Here is a 20,750-nt window from a genome sequence, read left to right on the forward strand (position 1 = left end):
AAGGCTTGAGGACTACTCCCTACCATCCCCAAACGGATGGGCTTGTAGAGAGATTCAATCAAACGCTCAAGAACATGCTGAGGAAGTTTGTGGCTGACAATGGTAGAGACTGGGATAAGTGGTTACCCTTTCTGCTTTTTGCTTACAGGGAGGTGCCTCAGGCATCGACAGGTTTCTCGCCATTCAAACTCCTCTATGGATGGCCAGTGCAAGGACCACTGGACCTGCTGAAGAAGTGCTGGGAAGGTTCCCCAGTAGCTACCTCAGGACAGGGGATTGTCCAGTATGTCCTCCAGATGCGAGACAGGTTGGAACGGTACCGAGAGGAAGCTAGAGCAAACCTTCAGCAAGCCCAGAAGGCCCAGAAGAGAGGCTATGACCAGCACGCTCGCCACAGAAAGTTTGAGCCAGGACAGAAAGTCCTGCTCCTCCTTCCCTCGTCTACCAGCAAGCTCCTTGCGCAATGGCAAGGACCGTACCTAATCGGGAGGAAGATGGGCCCAGTGACCTACGAGGTGCTGCACCCGGACAAGGGTAAGAAAAAGCAAATCTACCATGTGAACCTTCTCAAGGCCTGGGAGGAGAGAGAGGAACTCTCCAAAGGAAAGTCCTTTCTGGTCCGCAGAGTAGAAGAGGATGAGTCGGATGGGGTCACAGAGGCATGGAAAGAACGAGCAGAAGTCATACTGGCTCACCTGGAAGAAGACAAGCAAGATGACCTGAAGCAGCTGTTTGGCAAGTATCCGGCCCTCTTCAGTCAGAGACCAGGAAGAACCAAAGTCCTAGAACACGTCATTCGTTTGAAACCTGGCCAGAACCCTGTCCGCCAGCATCCTTACCGTGTGCCTGAGAGGCTGGTGGTAGCCCTCAAGGAAGAGGTCCACACCATGATAGAGATGAATGTTGTCGAGCCATCTTCAAGTGAATGGAGCAGCCCTATTGTCATTGTCCCAAAGAAGGATGGCTCTTTGCGCGTCTGCATGGACTTCCGTAAGGTGAATGCCATCTCCCAGTTTGATGCCTATCCCATGCCCCGCATTGACGACTTACTGGAGAGAATAGGTAGAGCTCATTACATCACCACATTGGATCTCTGCAAAGGGTACTGGCAGGTGCCCCTGGATGAACAATCCAAGGCCTACACTGCATTCCGGACGCCAATGGGCCTGTTCCAGTTCAAGGTCATGCCGTTTGGCCTTCATGGGGCCCCTGCGACTTTCCAGAGGCTGATGGACAAGGTCCTCCAGGACTGTGACGATTACTGTGCTGCTTACTTGGACGACGTGGTGATCTACAGCCACTCCTGGGAGGAGCACATACAGCATCTTAGCAGAGTCCTGGGGAAGATTCATGAAGCAGGCCTCACGCTTAACCTCCTGAAGTGTGAGTGGGCGAAACAGGAGACAAAGTACCTGGGTTACCAGCTGGGTAAGGGTGAAGTTCGGCCTCAAGTGGAGAAAGTGGAGTCCATCAGGAATAGCCCTCAACCCAGAACCAAGAAACAGGTGAAGTCCTTCCTAGGTCTGGCAGGGTGGTACCGGAGATTCATTCCACAGTTTTCGACCATCGCTGTCCCTCTGACCAACCTCACTTCGAAGGGGGCCAGCAACCCTGTTAAGTGGACTGAGGAGTGTGAGGAAGCCTTCATGACACTGAAAAACCGACTGTGCTCATTCCCTGTTCTCCAGACCCCTGATTTTCAGAAGAGATTTCTCGTGCAGGTGGACGCTTCGGCTGTAGGAATTGGAGCTGTACTGGCCCAAGGGGAGCCAAGAGAAGAGCTTCCTGTGCTGTACCTGAGTCGGAAGCTGTTGCCCAGGGAAACCAGGTATTCTACAATCGAAAAGGAGTGCCTGGCTATAAAGTGGGCCCTAGATAGCCTCCGTTACTACCTTCTTGGGAGGGAATTTGACCTGCACACGGACCACAGAGCACTGACCTGGATCCAGACCATGAAGGACCGGAATTCTCGTGTGACCAGGTGGTATCTGGAGCTCCAGCCCTTCAGGTTCTGTGTCCGTCACAAGGCAGGAAAAGAGAACGTTACTGCGGACTACCTATCAAGGCTCCCGTACATGGTCGCTTCAGGAGAGGAGGAAGGTAATGTGACGTAGAAGTCCGTCACTGGCCGCGGGCAGCATTTGGTTCTTTAACGCACACACATATTCTTCACTCCTCCCTGCGCCATTATAAGATAAGTTAACAATGTGGGTCGACACACAAATTAACTTCTGTCTTGGTGCATGCATTTCACACCTGTCAGTGTTCATATTTGAGAGATACAATAATTATTGTACTTATCAATGTTGTGGATGAGCGCATTGTTTGTTTGTTCTGTTCCTCTCTCTCCATCTCTGTAGCTTCCGGGTATGCTGGAAAAGGACCCGAGCTAAGGGAATTGGGTTGGCTTTATAGTGCCTGTCCCAAATGGCTCATTAATGCATATGGGCTTATTGAAAGATATTGTCAGTAGTGATGTAATGTTGTAAATGTTATGTTGTGATATTGTTTAAAACCGTGTTGCAATGTATATCCTTTAGTATGTGTAGTTCATGGAAAATGTAGGTTTGTTTTGTTAATTGATTAATTAATTAGAGTTAATTGTTCTGAGGGGAGGGGCTAGCCCTACAAAAGGAGCCTCTCTTTCAGTCATGGGGAGGTTTTTGTTTTGGATTGAGCTGTGGATGGGGCAGCATTGTTTTTAAGCTGTCCCATAAAATAGACGTTGATGGCAGTACTGTTGTTTTTTTGTTCCGGAATCACTTGTAAATAAACACCTTTGCACAGAAGAACTTTTGCGGTTCCGCCATCTTTTTGTTTTGATAGAGGTTGGGTTGTCCAGTTTAGCCTTCTGGCCTACTCTACGTGACACAGACCCAGGACATACATGTATTATTCTATATGCTGACCCAGTACATACATGTACTATTCTATATGCAGACCCAGGACATACATGTATTATTCTATATGCTGACCCAAGACATACATGTATTATTCTATATGCTGACCCAGGACATACATGTATTATTCTATATGCAGACCCAGTACATACATGTATTATTCTATATGCTGACCCAGTACATACATGTACTATTCTATATGCTGACCAAGGACATACATGTATTATTCTATATGCTGACCCAGGACATACATTTTCCTGGCCTTAAGGTTCAAGTTCTCTTGTTTTTTCCCTCTCAACCTTTCTGATCTCCTGCTCTTCAAATAAATACACCTCTACATGTTTTGTTTAGACCACGGTCTCTTCTCAAGAGTTATCAAGAGGGCCATGCTACAAAGGAAAACACTTACTTTATCCTCACAATTGATATGCCAAATCCATAAGGTATTTTCTCTAAAGGTTGAAGGTTATATAGGTGAGGTTACTGTATGGGTTAGGGTTAGGGGTATAGCGTTTAAAATAATATATTTGAGAGACAGTGTACTCCGTCCTTTGTAGTAGACTATGGTCTGATAGTGAAGGGAAAACTTAGTCAGTTGCACAACTGAATGTGTCTTCCGCAGTTAACCCATTCCCTTTCAATGTTCGGTGGGCTTCCTTAATCGACGTCATCGACGCCTGGGGAACAGTTGGTGTTGGCGGTTAACTGTCTTGCTCAAGGGCAGAAAGAACGGCAGATTTTTCCACCTTGCTGGCTCAGGGATTCAAGAGCGCTGGTTACTGGCCCAGCGTTCTTAACCACTAGGTTACCTGCCACCCCATGGTGACAACCATTCACTCTCAAAGGCATCCAGCTGGGATCCAATGGTAGGCCAGGCCATGTACTGAAACAGCCAACCAGGCCAGGCCAGGCTAAGCATGTGCTGAAACAGCCACCCCCCCCCCCCTTCCCCGGACAGATTATGAGGCCTTTCAGTCTATCTCTATGGAGAAACAAAGTTCCTAGTTAATGATGTGTCAAAGCATGAAAGCTTAACCTCTCATAGTTGAAGGTGCCCCAAGCAAAACTTTCTCCAGCGCTTGCTGTGCTGACACAATGAAACTCCAGACACATACCTGTTTTACTCCCACATCATAGCTTACAATGCTATGTGCCAAATGTAAAACATCTAGATGAGATAAGTTGATGTCATCTCAAGAAAATCAAGAGATGAGAGTAGTTAGCGATGAGATTTATGATTAATATTCACCTCATTGGAAAGCTCATCCTTTTGGCCTTGTTTAAGCTCCGTGCACTAACTGTCTTACAATACACTGTCAATAGCGGTCTGTTTATTCAGTCATTTCTGTTTAATTGGTAATTTCAGATGCATTTCATAGGCCTAAGCAGTGTGCAATGTCATCTCCTAAAATAAACTACAGATTGTGTGGTCCCAGCCATCGCACCATGTGGTCCTCATAGTAATGGTTTTATGGGCTTAACACAACACCATAATGCATATGTAAGCAGTGAAATATATTACAGTTTTGGGTTGTTTCTTAGATTGCTATGTATTTGTATAACACATATAGAAATGTATTTGATCTATTTGGCTGTGTTTCATGTGGAAAATAGTGGCAAAGGAAATGAAAGGCTGGGATGAAAAGGACACCAACACCAAACAACATGAAACTAGAATGTCACCCCTTTCATCCATCCATAAATTACTGAACTCATTTATATAGTTTTAATTTGGTTGGAGCCAAAACATAGGCATTTCATTATTGGTTATAAAACTTGCAAAGAAAAGGGAGCTCTTATTTTATGCATGGTCTGGCCACATAAACACATAGTTCAATTCCTTAATTCAATTATTTCCATATGACTTAGTTCACTTAATGAAAAGTCATTGAGATGAAAAAGTACTTGGATAATCTTCTTCATAAGGAGGCTTTGTCATCAGCCAATGAAGGGTCACCCCTTTATATATTTGTGTATTAGGTAGTTGTTGGGGAATTGTTAGATTACTGTTATAGATTTGTGTGTATTAGGTAGTTGTTGGGGAATTGTTAGATTACTGTTATAGAGTTGTGTGTATGAGGTAGTTGTTGGGGAATTGTTAGATTACTGTTATAGAGTTGTGTGTATTAGGTAGTTGTTGGGGAATTGTTAGATTACTGTTATAGAGTTGTGTGTATTAGGTAGTTGTTGGGGAATTGTTAGATTACTGTTATAGAGTTGTGTGTATTAGGTAGTGGTTGGGGAATTGTTAGATTACTGTTATAGATTTGTGTGTATTAGGTAGTTGTTGGGGAATTGTTAGATTACTGTTATAGAGTTGTGTGTATTAGGTAGTTGTTGGGGAATTGTTAGATTACTGTTATAGATTTGTGTGTATTAGGTAGTTGTTGGGGAATTGTTAGATTACTGTTATAGAGTTGTGTGTATTGGGTAGTTGTTGGGTATTGTTAGATTACTGTTATAGAGTTGTGTGTATTAGGTAGTTGTTGGGGAATTGTTAGATTACTGTTATAGAGTTGTGTGTATTAGGTAGTTGTTGGGGAATTGTTAGATTACTGTTATAGAGTTGTGTGTATTAGGTAGTTGTTGGGGAATTGTTAGATTACTGTTATAGAGTTGTGTGTATTAGGTAGTTGTTGGGGAATTGTTAGATTACTGTTATAGAGTTGTGTGTATTAGGTAGTTGTTGGGGAATTGTTAGATTACTGTTATAGAGTTGTGTGTATTAGGTAGTTGTTGGGGAATTGTTAGATTACTGTTATAGAGTTGTGTGTATTAGGTAGTTGTTGGGGAATTGTTAGATTACTGTTATAGAGTTGTGTGTATTAGGTAGTTGTTGGGGAATTGTTAGATTACTGTTATAGAGTTGTGTGTATTAGGTAGTTGTTGGGGAATTGTTAGATTACTGTTATAGAGTTGTGTGTATTAGGTAGTTGTTGGGGAATTGTTAGATTATTGTTATAGAGTTGTGTGTATTAGGTAGTTGTTGGGGAATTGTTAGATTACTGTTATAGAGTTGTGTGTATTAGGTAGTTGTTGGGGAATTGTTAGATTACTGTTATAGAGTTGTGTGTATTAGGTAGTTGTTGGGGAATTGTTAGATTACTGTTATAGAGTTGTGTGTATTAGGTAGTTGTTGGGGAATTGTTAGATTACTGTTATAGAGTTGTGTGTATTAGGTAGTGGTTGGGGAATTGTTAGATTACTGTTATAGAGTTGTGTGTATTAGGTAGTTGTTGGGGAATTGTTAGATTACTGTTATAGAGTTGTGTGTATTAGGTAGTTGTTGGGGAATTGTTAGATTACTGTTATAGAGTTGTGTGTATTAGGTAGTTGTTGGGGAATTGTTAGATTACTGTTATAGAGTTGTGTGTATTAGGTAGTTGTTGGGGAATTGTTAGATTACTGTTATAGAGTTGTGTGTATTAGGTAGTTGTTGGGGAATTGATAGATTACTGTTATAGAGTTGTGTGTATTAGGTAGTTGTTGGGGAATTGTTAGATTACTGTTATAGAGTTGTGTGTATTAGGTAGTGGTTGGGGAATTGTTAGATTACTGTTATAGAGTTGTGTGTATTAGGTAGTGGTTGGGGAATTGTTAGATTACTGTTATAGAGTTGTGTGTATTAGGTAGTGGTTGGGGAATTGTTAGATTACTGTTATAGAGTTGTGTGTATTAGGTAGTTGTTGGGGAATTGTTAGATTACTGTTATAGAGTTGTGTGTATTAGGTAGTTGTTGGGGAATTGTTAGATTACTGTTATAGAGTTGTGTGTATTAGGTAGTTGTTGGGGAATTGTTAGATTACTGTTATAGAGTTGTGTGTATTAGGTAGTTGTTGGGGAATTGTTAGATTACTGTTATAGAGTTGTGTGTATTAGGTAGTTGTTGGGGAATTGTTAGATTACTGTTATAGAGTTGTGTGTATTAGGTAGTTGTTGGGGAATTGTTAGATTACTGTTATAGAGTTGTGTGTATTAGGTAGTGGTTGGGGAATTGTTAGATTACTGTTATAGAGTTGTGTGTATGAGGTAGTTGTTGGGGAATTGTTAGATTACTGTTATAGAGTTGTGTGTATTAGGTAGTGGTTGGGAATTGTTTGGATTACTTGTTAGATATTACTGCACTGTTGGAACTAGAAGCACAAGCATTTCGCTCGCATTAACATCTGCTAACCATGTGTATGTGACCAATAAAATTCGATTTGATTTGTCAAATTATTTCCAATATGGGGATCACCAATATTTAGACGGCTATGTAAGGTAGATAACTTTTACTTGTCGACATCTAAATATAACGTCCCGGACCCTACCGTGCACATACCGGTGTTCGTAATTGTCTAACAAAAGGGGGGCATGGACAGCTGACGTGCTGGTGCAGTATTTTGTCCTGCGGCGCATCTTCAGTCCCGACTGAGAAGAAGACCGCGGCGTAGCTATCTGTCTCATCCTCGGACAGATGAGTGACTGACTTTACCTGCCAGGGACAAGCAGTGGTTTCAGTGCCATCTTTTTTCACAGTCTGTGATACCTGTGTTTGGGTTTGCAACTTCTTCAGCTTCACCTGTTATTCACGTCGAATGTCAAACAAATAGCCTAGGCTACAAAAACAATACGCAACAACGAAGGAAAGTGTTGTCGTTGGCAACCCGAACATCTGGCTGGACATTTGACAGTTTCTCAGAAGATTTGTCTTAATTCGATTTACTTTTACCAGACTGACTTTTGATGAGCACTGCCTCGTCTCGAATAAATCAGAGACAAACAATGGCATTGATGAACTGACAAGATATCAAATTAGCCTTTTGAAACAAGATGGATAAAATTGTTCAACTTGTTCAACTTCTATAGATAGGCAGGTTTTCCCCCAATTATGAACAGCAAACCAACGCCCAGGACTTGTATTCTTCATTTTATATTGTATGCCTTCTGTTCATGAAAATAGAAATGTTTTGTTTCTTCAAACCCCGAGGATATTCCAGGACCAGGACTGGGTCTAGAAATGGGACAATATCCCGACACTCCTCCAACTCAACCTCAAGGCTATACTTTACCTTTATTCTGCTGCTTCTCATCTTCACGCCTAGAGTGGATTCTTCCTGGTGGTGAGTGCTTTCTTTCATGTGCGCTTGATCCTGCTGAAATAATCATATCGTTTCTATCCAAGGTTACATCTTTAATTTATGTCTAGGAGAGCTCTGTCATTGATATCCAAGATTAGATCTGAGTTTCCAGTGGTTTTGGATGACCAGTTGTCTTCTTAATGAGCTAATTCTAGAATATTCCAAGACCTTGCAAAAGCTAGCCCTATTTATGTTGGCTATTTGGGAGTCGAAAATATAAGTGGGAAGAAGTCATATTGCCTAATGCATATATGATGGATAAATATGAATGTAAGAAATAAAGATATCACTATAAACTCATTAAATATGAATGTAAGAAATAAAGATATCATTATAAACTCATTAAATATGCGAAACGTCTTGAACAAAGTCAAGATCAAATGTAAAGCATGTTTGGATTTCAATGAAGGTTTTAGGGAAATGGTTTAGGCATACAATCAAAAATTAGATAATAATAATTCATTTTGTAAGAGTATATTCTGAGGAGGCTACATTTGCTTTTCACTGAAACCTGAGTTCATGTCTATGTTTATCCCAAGCCTGAGATTGCCAATTATGTCTTGAGAAATGTGAATTATCCTCGGGATGCAGGAGATGGGAACAATAAGAAACACTAAATGATAGGCTATATCACTATTATGTGGCAAACACATTCAATATTCAAATAGTTTAACTCAATACACCCTTTGAAGTCTATACCTCCATCACACCTTAGAATTAGACTTATACCCTGCTGGAACCTGTAAAGAGATCGCAGCCAACTCCAATTCAAACAGCCACATGGGGGGATGTGTGTGGATTGGAGTTTTAAAACATCAAATCAAACAGCTGCACATTGTGTTCATGAAGATACATGGACTGAGGGACTTTCCACTATCAATCTTGCATATTGGAAATGGCAGATGCAGGCAGTGGTGCATGAAAAAGTGTTCCTTGATGATTTCTCTTGAGGGTAAGAACCCAGGGTGTATAAAGGAAGTGCCTACCTCCAACACTCCAATCTTACTGCGCAAAACATGATAAATCAGCTTTCAGCTAGGGGCAAAATCTTAATTTTCTATTCTGTTTTTATAGTTGAACTAGTTAAAGTAGATTAAATCATTCAAGTGGTAGATTAAATCATTCAAGTGGGCTCAACTCAAAACATGATTTTATGTAAACAACACTGAGGAATTGTATGACTGAATAAAAATAAGGCAGTGTGTGTAATTAAAACAGTGAAGTGAGGCAGAGCGGGGAGACATGGTAGCTCTCTCCAGACTAAGGGTCGAAATATGATTTATGTAGTCCAGTTTTTTTTCTCATCATGATCTTGATCATTCAGATAAGCAGCAACGTGTTCTCTGGTGTTCTGGACTGATTGTCCTCCCTCCAAACTATGTATGAGGCGTAGAAACAGTCAGGGTCTTTTGGCTCAGCTCTCTACTCTCTCTATGGAGAGAATAAACACTGTGTCTCTGCTCTGCTTTCCTGCTCAGGCTCTGGCAGCAGGGAATGAAGGCAGATTGTTGGGGGGAAGGGACAGGGACAGCCATAACTGGAATGGAAACCCTTTTCTGTTGCTGTCTCAGTGGCACGACACACAATGTAGCTGTGATTAAGCCTGGCAGTAATGATGTTCGGTCATCGTAGGGAGCGGGAAAATTAGAGGAGCATGCCAGCTTATAGGAGACTGGTGACTTATAGGAGACGGGGGACTTATAGGAGACTAGTGACTTGTAGGAGACTGGGGACTTATAGGAGACTGGTGACTTATAGGAAACTGGGGACTTATAGGAGACTGGTGACTTATAGGAGACTGGGGACTTATAGGAGACTGGGGACTTATAGGAGACTGGGGAATTATAGGAGACTGGGGACTTATAGGAGACTGGGGACTTATAGGAGACTAGTGACTTGTAGGAGACTGGGGACTTATAGGAGACTGGTGACTTATAGGAAACTGGGGACTTATAGGAGAATAGTGACTTGTAGGAGACTGGTGACTTATAGGAGACTGGGGACTTATAGGAGACTGGGGACTTATAGGAGACTGGGGACTTATAGGAGACTAGTGACTTGTAGGAGACTGGGGACTTATAGGAGACTAGTGACTTGTAGGAGACTGGGGACTTATACCAGACTGGTGACTTATAGGAGACTGGTGACTTATAGGAGACTGGGGACTTATAGGAGACTGGGGACTTATAGGAGACTGGTGACTTATAGGAGACTGGGGACTTATAGGAGACTGGGGACTTATAGGAGACTGGGGACTTATAGGAGACTGGGGACTTATAGGAGACTAGTGACTTGTAGGAGACTGGGGACTTATAGGAGACTAGTGACTTGTAGGAGACTGGGGACTTATAGGAGACTAGTGACTTGTAGGAGACTGGGGACTTATAGGAGACTAGTGACTTGTAGGAGACTGGTGACTTATAGGAGACTGGGGACTTATAGGAGACTGGTGACTTATAGGAGACTGGGGACTTATAGGAGACTGGTCACTCATAGGAGACTGGGGACTTATAGGAGACTGGTCACTCATAGGAGACTGGGGACTTATAGGAGACTGGTCACTCATAGGAGACTGGGGACTTATAGGAGACTGTGTACTTATAGGAGACTGGTGACTTGTACCAGACTGGTCACTCATAGGAGACTGGGGACTTATACCAGACTGGTCACTCATAGGAGACTGGGGACTTATACCAGACTGGTCACTCATAGGAGACTGGGGACTTATACCAGACTGGTCACTCATAGGAGACTGGGGACTTATACCAGACTGGTCACTCATAGGAGACTGGGGACTTATACCAGACTGGTCACTCATAGGAGACTGGGGACTTATAGGAGACTGGAGACTTATAGAAGACTGAAGACTTATAGGAGACTGGAGTCTTATAGGAGACTGGAGTCTTATAGGAGACTGGAGTCTTATACCAGACTGGTCACTCATAGGAGACTGGCGACTTATACCAGACTGGTCACTCATAGGAGACTGGAGTCTTATAGGAGACCATGTCACACTGTATGGTTGCTTCACTGCACTCTGTGTTCCTATTCCAGTCTCAGTGGTCAGGGGTCACTCTTAGTTAACTGTGTGGACTCTTCCCTGTCTGTGAAAGTGCTTCTGAAGATCTCACACTTCATAACACTTTTATGGCATGTTTCACAGCGTGGGATTACAATGAAGCGGGACAGAATGGTTAAATGCACACTTTGTAAGAATTCCTGCTGTTCAATAGTCAATTAAACTGACGATGAATACCCATTGATTCTTGAAAAATATAGCTTGTCACGCATCTGACTGGACCTGACTTCACAATATACAGTATCTTGTCTTTCTGAAAGAAAACTAGAAAGAAACACATTTGTTTTTGCATAATAATCGTCCCTGGAAGTTTCCCTGGCCTCCCACTGACAGTGCACCTGTCTATCTGATCTGCAGGTACATTGGAGCCCTGGGTGCACGGGTGATCTGTGACAACATTCCAGGCCTGGTGAACAAGCAGCGCCAGCTGTGCCAGCGCCACCCGGACCTCATGCAGTCTATTGGGGAGGGTGCCAAGGAGTGGATCCGCGAGTGCCAGCACCAGTTCCGCCATCATCGCTGGAACTGCAGCACGCTGGACCGAGACCACACCGTCTTTGGCAGGGTCATGCTGCGCAGTAAGTCTGCGTGTGTGTGTGTTTCCATGTGTGTGTGTGTGTGTGTGTGTGTGTGTGTGTGTGTGTGTGTGTGTGTGTGTGTGTGTGTGTGTGTGTGTGTGTGTGTGTGTGTGTGTGTGTGTGTGTGTGTGTGTGTGTGTGTGTGTGTGTGTGTGTGTGTGTGTGTGTGTGTGTGTGTGTGTGCGTGCGTGTGTGTTAAGAGGTTTAGTATTCAACCACTTGAATCTTGGATGTAACATTCACTACATGAATTTGATACAGTACATAAAAGTGATGGATTGTTGTAGACTATTACAGAACTATAACGGGACTGCTCAGTTTCCTTTTAGACTTACAGACATCCCAGCCTTAAAGGGAAATGTCCAACAATGTTCAACTTCATGTTCATCATCTCCAGCACCTCTCTAACATCAGTATACGTGAAAATGGCACGTTTCTATGTTTTGTAGGAAAAAAGATAGAGGAATATGTGTTTTTCCAAGACATCATCGGTGTGCATCGTGTAATTCTTACCAATTATGAGGAGTCGTTGCCTACTAAGTGCCTACTAATTTGTCTACCAATTCTCCTGTTATTGTCTACTAATTGGTTGATGTCATTGCAAACACAGATCTTCCTCTATCTTTTTTTTTTTACAAAACATAAAATCATGATATTTTTACATATGCTGATGGTGTGAAATTTCCCTTTAAGGGTATATGCATGTTATATACATATCTCAGTTCAACACTTCATACAACAGTTTATCATCTCTATGTACAAATGCGGTCAAATATATTGGCACCGCTTGCAATTGTGTGCAATGTAGCAGAATGTTCTGTTTTTTCTTTTCAATGGAATGGCTGTTTTTACCCTGTAAGCACCTGCAACTTACCACAGGTGAGATAAATTACATAGTAAATGAGAAAACTTTCCTCCAACCCAATGAATTTGAATTTTTAAATTTTTTATAATTTCACAATTTTTTACTATGAAGTGAAAAATCTCAAATTCAGTTTAGGTCATTTTTCTTGGTTCTGTGTAAATCAAACAAATACCAAAAATGTGAACATGAAAAGTTTTTTCAATTTCAACTTCTTTTAGAATAAATAGATAATCGTGCAAGGGTTCTGTCTGCAATAAAGCCCTTTTATGGCGACAACTCATTATGATTGGCTGAGCCTGGCTCCCCAGAGGGTGGACCTGTCTCCCCAGAGGGTGGACCTGTCTCCCCAGTGGGTGGAGCTGGCTCCCAAGTGAGTGGGCCTATGTCCCCCAGGCCCACCCATGTCTGCCCCTGTGCCCAGTCATGTGAAATCCATAGATTAGGGCCTAATTTATTTATTTCAATTAACTGACTGAATACCTGATGAAACTAAGGAGTATTTAATACATCAGCTGTCCAGGTAGCCACCTGACGATCCCGCAGGTGAAGAAGTCAGATGTGGAGGTCCTGGGCAGGCGGTGGCCCGTTCCTGTAGGTTCATGCTCTACAACATCCGCAGAGTACGACCCTGCCTCACACAGGAAGCGGCGCAGGTCCTAATCCAGGCACTTGTCATCTCCCGTCTGGATTACTGCAACTCGCTGTTGGCTGGGCTCCCTGCCTGTGCCATTAAACCCCTACAACTCATCCAGAACGCCACAGCCCATCTGGTGTTCAACCTTCCCAAGTTCTCTCACGTCACCCCGCTCCTCCGCTCTCTCCACTGGCTTCCAGTTGAAGCTCGCATCCGCTACAAGACCATGGTGCTTGCCTACGGAGCTGTGAGGGGAACGGCACCTCAGTACCTCCAGGCTCTGATCAGGCCCTACACCCAAACAAGGGCACTGCGTTCATCCACCTCTGGCCTGCTCGCCTCCCTACCACTGAGGAAGTACAGTTCCCGCTCAGCCCAGTCAAAACTGTTCGCTGCTCTGGCCCCCCAATGGTGGAACAAACTCCCTCACGACGCCAGGACAGCGGAGTCAATCACCACCTTCCGGAGACACCTGAAACCCCACCTCTTTAAGGAATACCTAGGATAGGATAAGTAATCCTTCTCACCCCCCCCCCCCCTTTAAGATTTAGATGCACTATTGTAAAGTGACTGTTCTACTGGATGTCATAAGGTGAATGCACCAATTTGTAAGTCGCTCTGGATAAGAGCGTCTGCTAAATGACATAAATGTAATGTAAATGTAAATGTGGTTACACTTGATCTGTGGTTGTTAGGCCGGTTGGATATACTGCCAAATTCTCTAAAAAGATGGAGGCGGCTTATGGTAGAGAAATTAACATTCAATTCTCTGGCATCAGCTCTGTTGGACATTCCTGCAGTCAGCATGCCAATTGCACACTCCCTCAAATCTTGAGACATCTGTGGCATTATGTTGTGTGACAAAACTGCACATTTTAGAGTGGCCTTTTATTGTCCCCAGCACAATGTGCACCTGTGTAATGATCATGCTGTTTAATCAGCTTCTCGATATGCCACACCTGTCAGGTGGATGGATTATCTTGGCAAAGGAGTAATGCTCACTAACAGGGATGTAAACAAATTTATGCACAACATTTAAGAGAAATATGCTTTTTGTGTGTATTGAACATTCCTGGAATCTTTTATTTTAGCTCATGAAAAATGGGATTATGTTGTGTTTACATTTTTGTTCAGTAATAGTTTCACCTTCTTCAGGAATGAGGAGAGTTGCAGAAAGTGGGTATTCTCTGAAGACAGGTAGCAGATAGAGAGATCCACATGGTGATGTCTAAACAGTAATAGGAGATGTAAATATTTGGGTAGATGTTTCTGGCAGGCAGACAAAGCCGTGCTCCCTGACATATAGCCTGTTTTCTGGTTCATTGCGTGAGGAGGAATGAAAACTAGAGGTGGGTGGGAAAAGCAGACCAAATAACCCTGTATCTGCTCTCCTCTCAGATGAAAAGATACCTAGTGACTGAGAAAGCTGCCATCTGTGCAAATTAAAGGGTGAAAACGAGAGGCACCTTAAATGGGCTGTTGGTAGCCATGTTTCTTTGTTCTAGCTATCCACCATAGGCCTGCTGTACATGGACGGATTGTACAGGAACATTGTACAGAGACAAACATGCCCAAGTTCCAAGGAACGTAGACACTGTTTAAATTTAGATTGCATGGGATATAGTGCACACAAACAGATTTTAATCAAATATAGGCATGTTTGTTTCTGTGCAATGTCATCTGCACTATGCAAGTCGAAAGCTTTCAGTTGGGCATATGTTAGTGTTCAAAGCATGAAGTTGGCTCTAGACTGATGTAACTACAGTGGAACGACATGATTACTACAACAAAACAAACTCTGCTAGTATAGTGTAACCACTTGTTTGAGACTGACTTTGTTTTGCCTGTTTATGACTGACTTTGTTTTGCCTGTTTAAGACTGACTTTGTTTTGCCTGTTTGAGACAGACTTTGTTTTGCCTGTTTGAGACAGACTGTGTTTTGCCTGTTTGAGACAGACTGTGTTTTGCCTGTTTGAGACAGACTGTGTTTTGCCTGTTTAAGACTGACTTTGTTTTGCCTGTTTAAGACTGACTTTGTTTTGCCTGTTTGAGACTGACTTTGTTTTGCCTGTTTGAGACAGACTTTGTTTTGCCTGTTTGAGACAGACTTTGTTTTGCCTGTTTGAGACAGACTTTGTTTTGCCTGTTTGAGACAGACTGTGTTTTGCCTGTTTGAGACAGACTGTGTTTTGCCTGTTTAAGACTGACTTTGTTTTGCCTGTTTAAGACTGACTTTGTTTTGCCTGTTTGAGACTGACTTTGTTTTGCCTGTTTGAGACAGACTTTGTTTTGCCTGTTTAAGACTGACTTTGTTTTGCCTGTTTGAGACAGACTTTGTTTTGCCTGTTTGAGACAGACTTTGTTTTGCCTGTTTGAGGCAGACTTTGTTTTGCCTGTTTGAGACAGACTTTGTTTTGCCTGTTTGAGACAGACTTTGTTTTGCCTGTTTGAGACAGACTTTGTTTTGCCTGTTTAAGACTGACTTTGTTTTGCCTGTTTGAGACTGACTTTGTTTTGCCTGTTTGAGACAGACTTTGTTTTGCCTGTTTGAGACAGACTTTGTTTTGCCTGTTTGAGACTGACTTTGTTTTGCCTGTTTGAGACTGACTTTGTTTTGCCTGTTTGAGACAGACTTTGTTTTGCCTGTTTGAGACAGACTTTGTTTTGACCAACAAAAAAAACAAAGATAAAAACAGCTCCAGCCTCACTTTCACCAATTCAGAACATCTATTTATATTGTGAATTGGCCATAACCAGGTTCGGCCAGCTCTGTTCCATGTGGACTGTCTACGGTTTTCCTACTCTTCAACTTGGTGACTGATTATAGAACTGAGAAATGAGGTGTGTGTACTCTCAATCCATTCAATCAATTCCATAATAAATTACATTCATGAATCAGGGAGTGTAGACAATTCCAACTACTGAATCCTGCAAGATACTGTTCTTAATTATACAACTACATTTTTTTGCCAAAGCTGAGATGCTGAAAACATTTTTTTTGCCCACGCAACAGAGGTCTTTATTGGTCTACTAATACAGGACTAGTAAAGGCCCAGTGCACTACTTTTGTGAAAAAATATATTTTTCAATTATTTTAAACTTTTTTAATAAAGTTATTATTATTTGTTTTTAAAAATTGGGGTGCTGCAGCACCCCTACTTCCCACAGCTATGGGAACACATCTGCCCCTCCCTTCCCTGACCTTAACAGAGGCTATTTAACGATGACATCTTCTAACACAAAATCTCCTCCATCATATCACCCCAGGTAGCCGGGAGGCAGCATTTGTGTACGCCATCTCCTCGGCGGGCGTGGTCTATGCAATTACCAGGGCCTGCAGCCAGGGGGACCTCAAGATCTGCAGCTGCGACGCCCAAAAGCGGGGCCAGGCTAGTGACGACAGGGGCGAATTTGACTGGGGCGGCTGCAGCGACAACATCAACTATGGCATCAAGTTCACCAAGACCTTTGTTGATGCCAGAGAAAAGATGGTGAAGGACGCTCGGGCACTGATGAATCTACACAACAACCGCTGTGGACGAATGGTGAGCAATGGCGTAGGGGTTAAGGGGCATTATACTTTTTGAAATGTGCACTGTGATGCATCTGGACATGATACACACAGCTAACTGGCTGACAGGCAGTCCCTTTCAACTAACAGAGCATGCTATAACTACTGTGTAACAACATGGTTACTACAATGGAACAGACATTGCTGGTAAAATTCAAGCCACTGTTGAACAGACATTCTGTAAATGCTCTAAACCTGAATAGTGAGTGTACTGGGTTGGTCACAAGTGAGCCTGTGTCTTAACCACCAATGACATTATCCAACAATTTCGATTTCAGGCAGTGAAGCGCTTTATGAAACTGGAGTGCAAGTGTCATGGCGTCAGCGGCTCCTGTGCCCTTAGAACCTGCTGGCTGGCCATGTCGGACTTCCGGAGGACCGGGGACTACCTCCGGAAGAAGTACAACACGGCCATCGAGGTGACCATGAACCAGGATGGCACCGGGTTCATGGTGGCTGACAAGGACTTCAAGGGAACCACCAAGAATGAGCTGGTGTATGTAGAAAAGTCCCCTGACTACTGCCTCATGGACAGAGCAGCAGGTGGGTCAACTCAACCAGTTCAAGGTGTTAGGTAGGGCCAGGAGTTTTTCTTCAACACATGACCTGACAGAGAAAAACACAGATGTTTTAGCTAAGAGGAAATCTCTTTATGCAAAAAATTTGAGTATATGATTCAGAATAATATCACAGTTAGTCATACATAGTTTGATGGATGTTATTCAAATACTTATCACCAAACGTATATTTTGCAATCAGAAACCTAGCTGCTCTGAGTCAAGACTGTTACCCAGAAGGTAGATAATATAGCGGCCTACTAAACACGTCTATGAGAATACCAGACTCATCTGCCGAAGGCCTGCATACTTCCCTAGCTTAGAGTTCAATTATTTGACCTTTAACTTCTCTCTAATTCCAACTGTGTTTTCTCTGTCTTGGTAATCTCTGTTTCTCATGCCCCTCATGTCCTATCACTTCAGCAGAGAGTTCAAAGAGCTCTAGAACAGCTAACATGCTCTGGTTATGATACCTTGGATGTATTGTGTGTTACTGGTATCTTCCTAATCTCTGTTAGACCTATGGTTATAGGTTGACACCTAGTGAACTAATGTTAATTAAGAAGAGAAGCTACACTACGCCCCTAGACTACTTCAAGGTGCAGAAGGGCTGATTTTAAAGGGCTTATAGCTCTCGTATCCGCTAATCCCTATTGTATAGGAATTCACAACCTAAGGATATACCAGGGTAATTTTTCAAATCCTTCTGTGGTCCCTATTAAGCTCCACTCCCAAATGCTCAAGGGGAATACCTCCACTCACACCCCTTCACTCACGGGCCGGCTTGTCTTTAACCATGGCGTCTGTCTTGTGCCCTCTCCAAAGGCTCCCTGGGAACGGCAGGGAGAGTCTGCAACAAGTCTTCTAGAGGCACAGACAGCTGCGAGGTCATGTGTTGCGGACGGGGCTACGACACAATGCGCGCCAAGCGAGTCACCAAGTGCGAGTGCAAGTTCAAGTGGTGTTGCGCCGTGGAGTGTAAGGACTGTGAGAACACTGTGGACGTTCACACCTGTAAGCCCCACAGGCGACCCGATTGGCTGGACCAAACCAGACGCTGAGGCCCATTCTTTAAAAGGACGTAGTAGTGGTCAACTGCATTGTGGGATATGTATTTCCTACTCCTGACTCCTTACGCACTCCTTTCGGACCTCCATTACATCTGACAACCCCTTCTAAAGTGACATCCTAAAGAACCTTTCCCAAGGCGCCGTATCCCAACTTGGTTTGGATGGTGCAGTGCTGTATGGGACTGTTCGGTGGGAAGGCTTTCTAAGAGAATGGTTGAGCTGGGAGAGGGGATAGTTCCTATTTATGTTTTTGTTTGTTTGTGTTGATTGTGTGCTGCTTCCAAGGTGCCGAGGACACTAATTTTTCTACAGACATTCATTCACACAGTATCTGTTGTGGAAATGCAGAACAGGACATTGTACTGTGAGCACACCAGAGATTGAGTTAGGATTGTTGGCTGGTGTATGTGTTGTTGCTTTTTTGCTTTGTTTAAGACTATGTTCTCTCTAAATCGGTGATCACTTTGTTCAGTGTTTCATTGGCCTTATAATAGAAGGAGATGAAGAACTGAAATTGTACTCTGCTTGATATAATGGAAAGACTGACATGTATTCAGTTGTTAGGAGTAAAAAATTATATTTAAAAATGGAGGACTTACCCTACTGGTAAAGTGCATGGGGATGGATGTACAGCAGAAAGTCTAACGATCAACGTTTACCGCGGGCCAGAGAGCTGCTCTATAGACACTAATGTAAAGTAGCAGTCAAAACACTTACACACACCTCCTCATTCAATGGTTTTTCTTTATTTTTACTATTTTCTACATTGTAGAATAATAGTGAAGACATCTTAACTATGAAATAACACATATGGAATCATGTAGTAACCAAAAAGGTTTTAAACAAATCTAAATATATTTTATATTTGAGTTGCCACCCTTTGCCTTGATGACAGCTTTGCACACTCTTGCCTGTCTCTCAACCAGCGTCACCTGGAATGCTTTTCCAACAGTCTTGAAGGAGTTCCCACATATGCTGAGCACTTGTTGTCTGCTTTTCCTTCACTCTGCGGTTAAACTCATCCCAAACCATATCAATTGGGTTGAGGTCTGGTGATTGTGGAGGCCAGGTAATCTGATGCAGCAGCTCCATCACTCTCCACCTAATGGTCAAATATCCCTTACACAGCCTGGAGGTGTGTTGAGTCACTGTCCTGTTGAAAAACAAATGATAGTCCCGCTAAACACAAATCAGATGGGATGGCGTATCACTGCAGAATGATGTGGTAGCCATGCTGGTAAAGTGTGCCTTGAATTCTAAATAAATAACAGACAGCATCACCAGTAAAGCACCCCCACCACATCACACCTCCTCCTCCATGCTTCACGGTGGGAACCACACATGCAGCGATAATCCGTTCACCTACTCTGCGTCTCACAAAGACACTGCGAATGGAACCAAAAATCTCAAATTTGGACTCATCAGACCAAAGGACAGATTTCCACCGGTCTAATGTCCATTGCTCGTGTTTCTTGGTCCAAGCAAGTCTCATCTTATCATTGGTGTCCTTTAGTAGTGGTTTCTTTTCAGCAATTCGACTATGAAGGCCTGATTCACACAGTCTCCTCTGAACAGTTGATGTTCACGTGTCTGTTACTTGAACTCTGTGAAGCATTTATTTGGGCGACAATTTCTGAAGCTGGTAACTCTAATGAACTTATCATCTGCAGCAGAGGTAACTCTGGGTCTTCCTTTCTTGTGGTGGTCCTCATGAGAGCCAGTTTCATCATAGTGCTTGATGGTCTTTGTGACTGCACGGATTGACTGATCTTCATGTCTTAAACTCATGGACTCTTTGCTTATTTGAACTGGTCTTGCCATAATATGGACTTGGTCTTTTACCAAATTGGGCTATCTTCTGTATACCACCTCTACCTTGTCACAACACAACTGATTGGCTCAAACACATTAAGAAGGAAAGAAATTCCACAAATGAACATTTAACAAGGCACACCTGTTAATTGAAATGCATTCCAGGTGACTACCTCATTAAGCTAGTTGAGAGAATGCCAGGAGTGTGCAAAGCTGTCATAAAGGCAAAGGGTGGTTACTTTGAAGAATCTAAAATATATTTAGATTTGTTTAACACTTTTCTGGTTACTACATGATGCTATATCTGTTATTTCATAGTGGTGATGTCTTCACTATTATTATATAATGTAGAAAATAGCAAAAATAAAGAAAAACCCTGGTATGAGTAGGTGTCCAAAATTCTGACTGTTACTGTAGCTAAATACGAAGCAAAGAAATTCATTTAAATACATGTTTCTGTTATAAGAGTTAAGTGAAACAAACGTTGTCGACTGAGATGGATAGTATGTCTCCTCTCTCTTCAGTGTGACAGGTACTCTTACAGTATGTGCTATCAATCTATT

The 20,750-nt window shown here is 42.7% G+C and overlaps 1 protein-coding gene across 1 annotated transcript; it reads left to right on the plus strand.

Moving 5' to 3' along the window:
* Positions 1 to 7,285: 7,285 nt before the first annotated feature.
* On the plus strand, positions 7,286 to 19,223 carry LOC124003332 (protein Wnt-2b-A-like). Its single transcript, XM_046311489.1, has 5 exons — positions 7,286 to 8,002; positions 11,457 to 11,677; positions 16,445 to 16,722; positions 17,027 to 17,291; positions 18,131 to 19,223. Exons 1-5 carry the CDS (start codon positions 7,833 to 7,835, stop codon positions 18,364 to 18,366), a joined length of 1,170 nt encoding a protein of 389 aa, XP_046167445.1. The 5' UTR covers positions 7,286 to 7,832; the 3' UTR covers positions 18,367 to 19,223.
* The last annotated feature ends 1,527 nt before the right edge of the window (positions 19,224 to 20,750 follow it).

This window comes from Oncorhynchus gorbuscha, linkage group LG18 (genome assembly GCF_021184085.1).
Source record: "Oncorhynchus gorbuscha isolate QuinsamMale2020 ecotype Even-year linkage group LG18, OgorEven_v1.0, whole genome shotgun sequence".
NCBI classification, from domain to species: domain Eukaryota; kingdom Metazoa; phylum Chordata; class Actinopteri; order Salmoniformes; family Salmonidae; genus Oncorhynchus; species Oncorhynchus gorbuscha.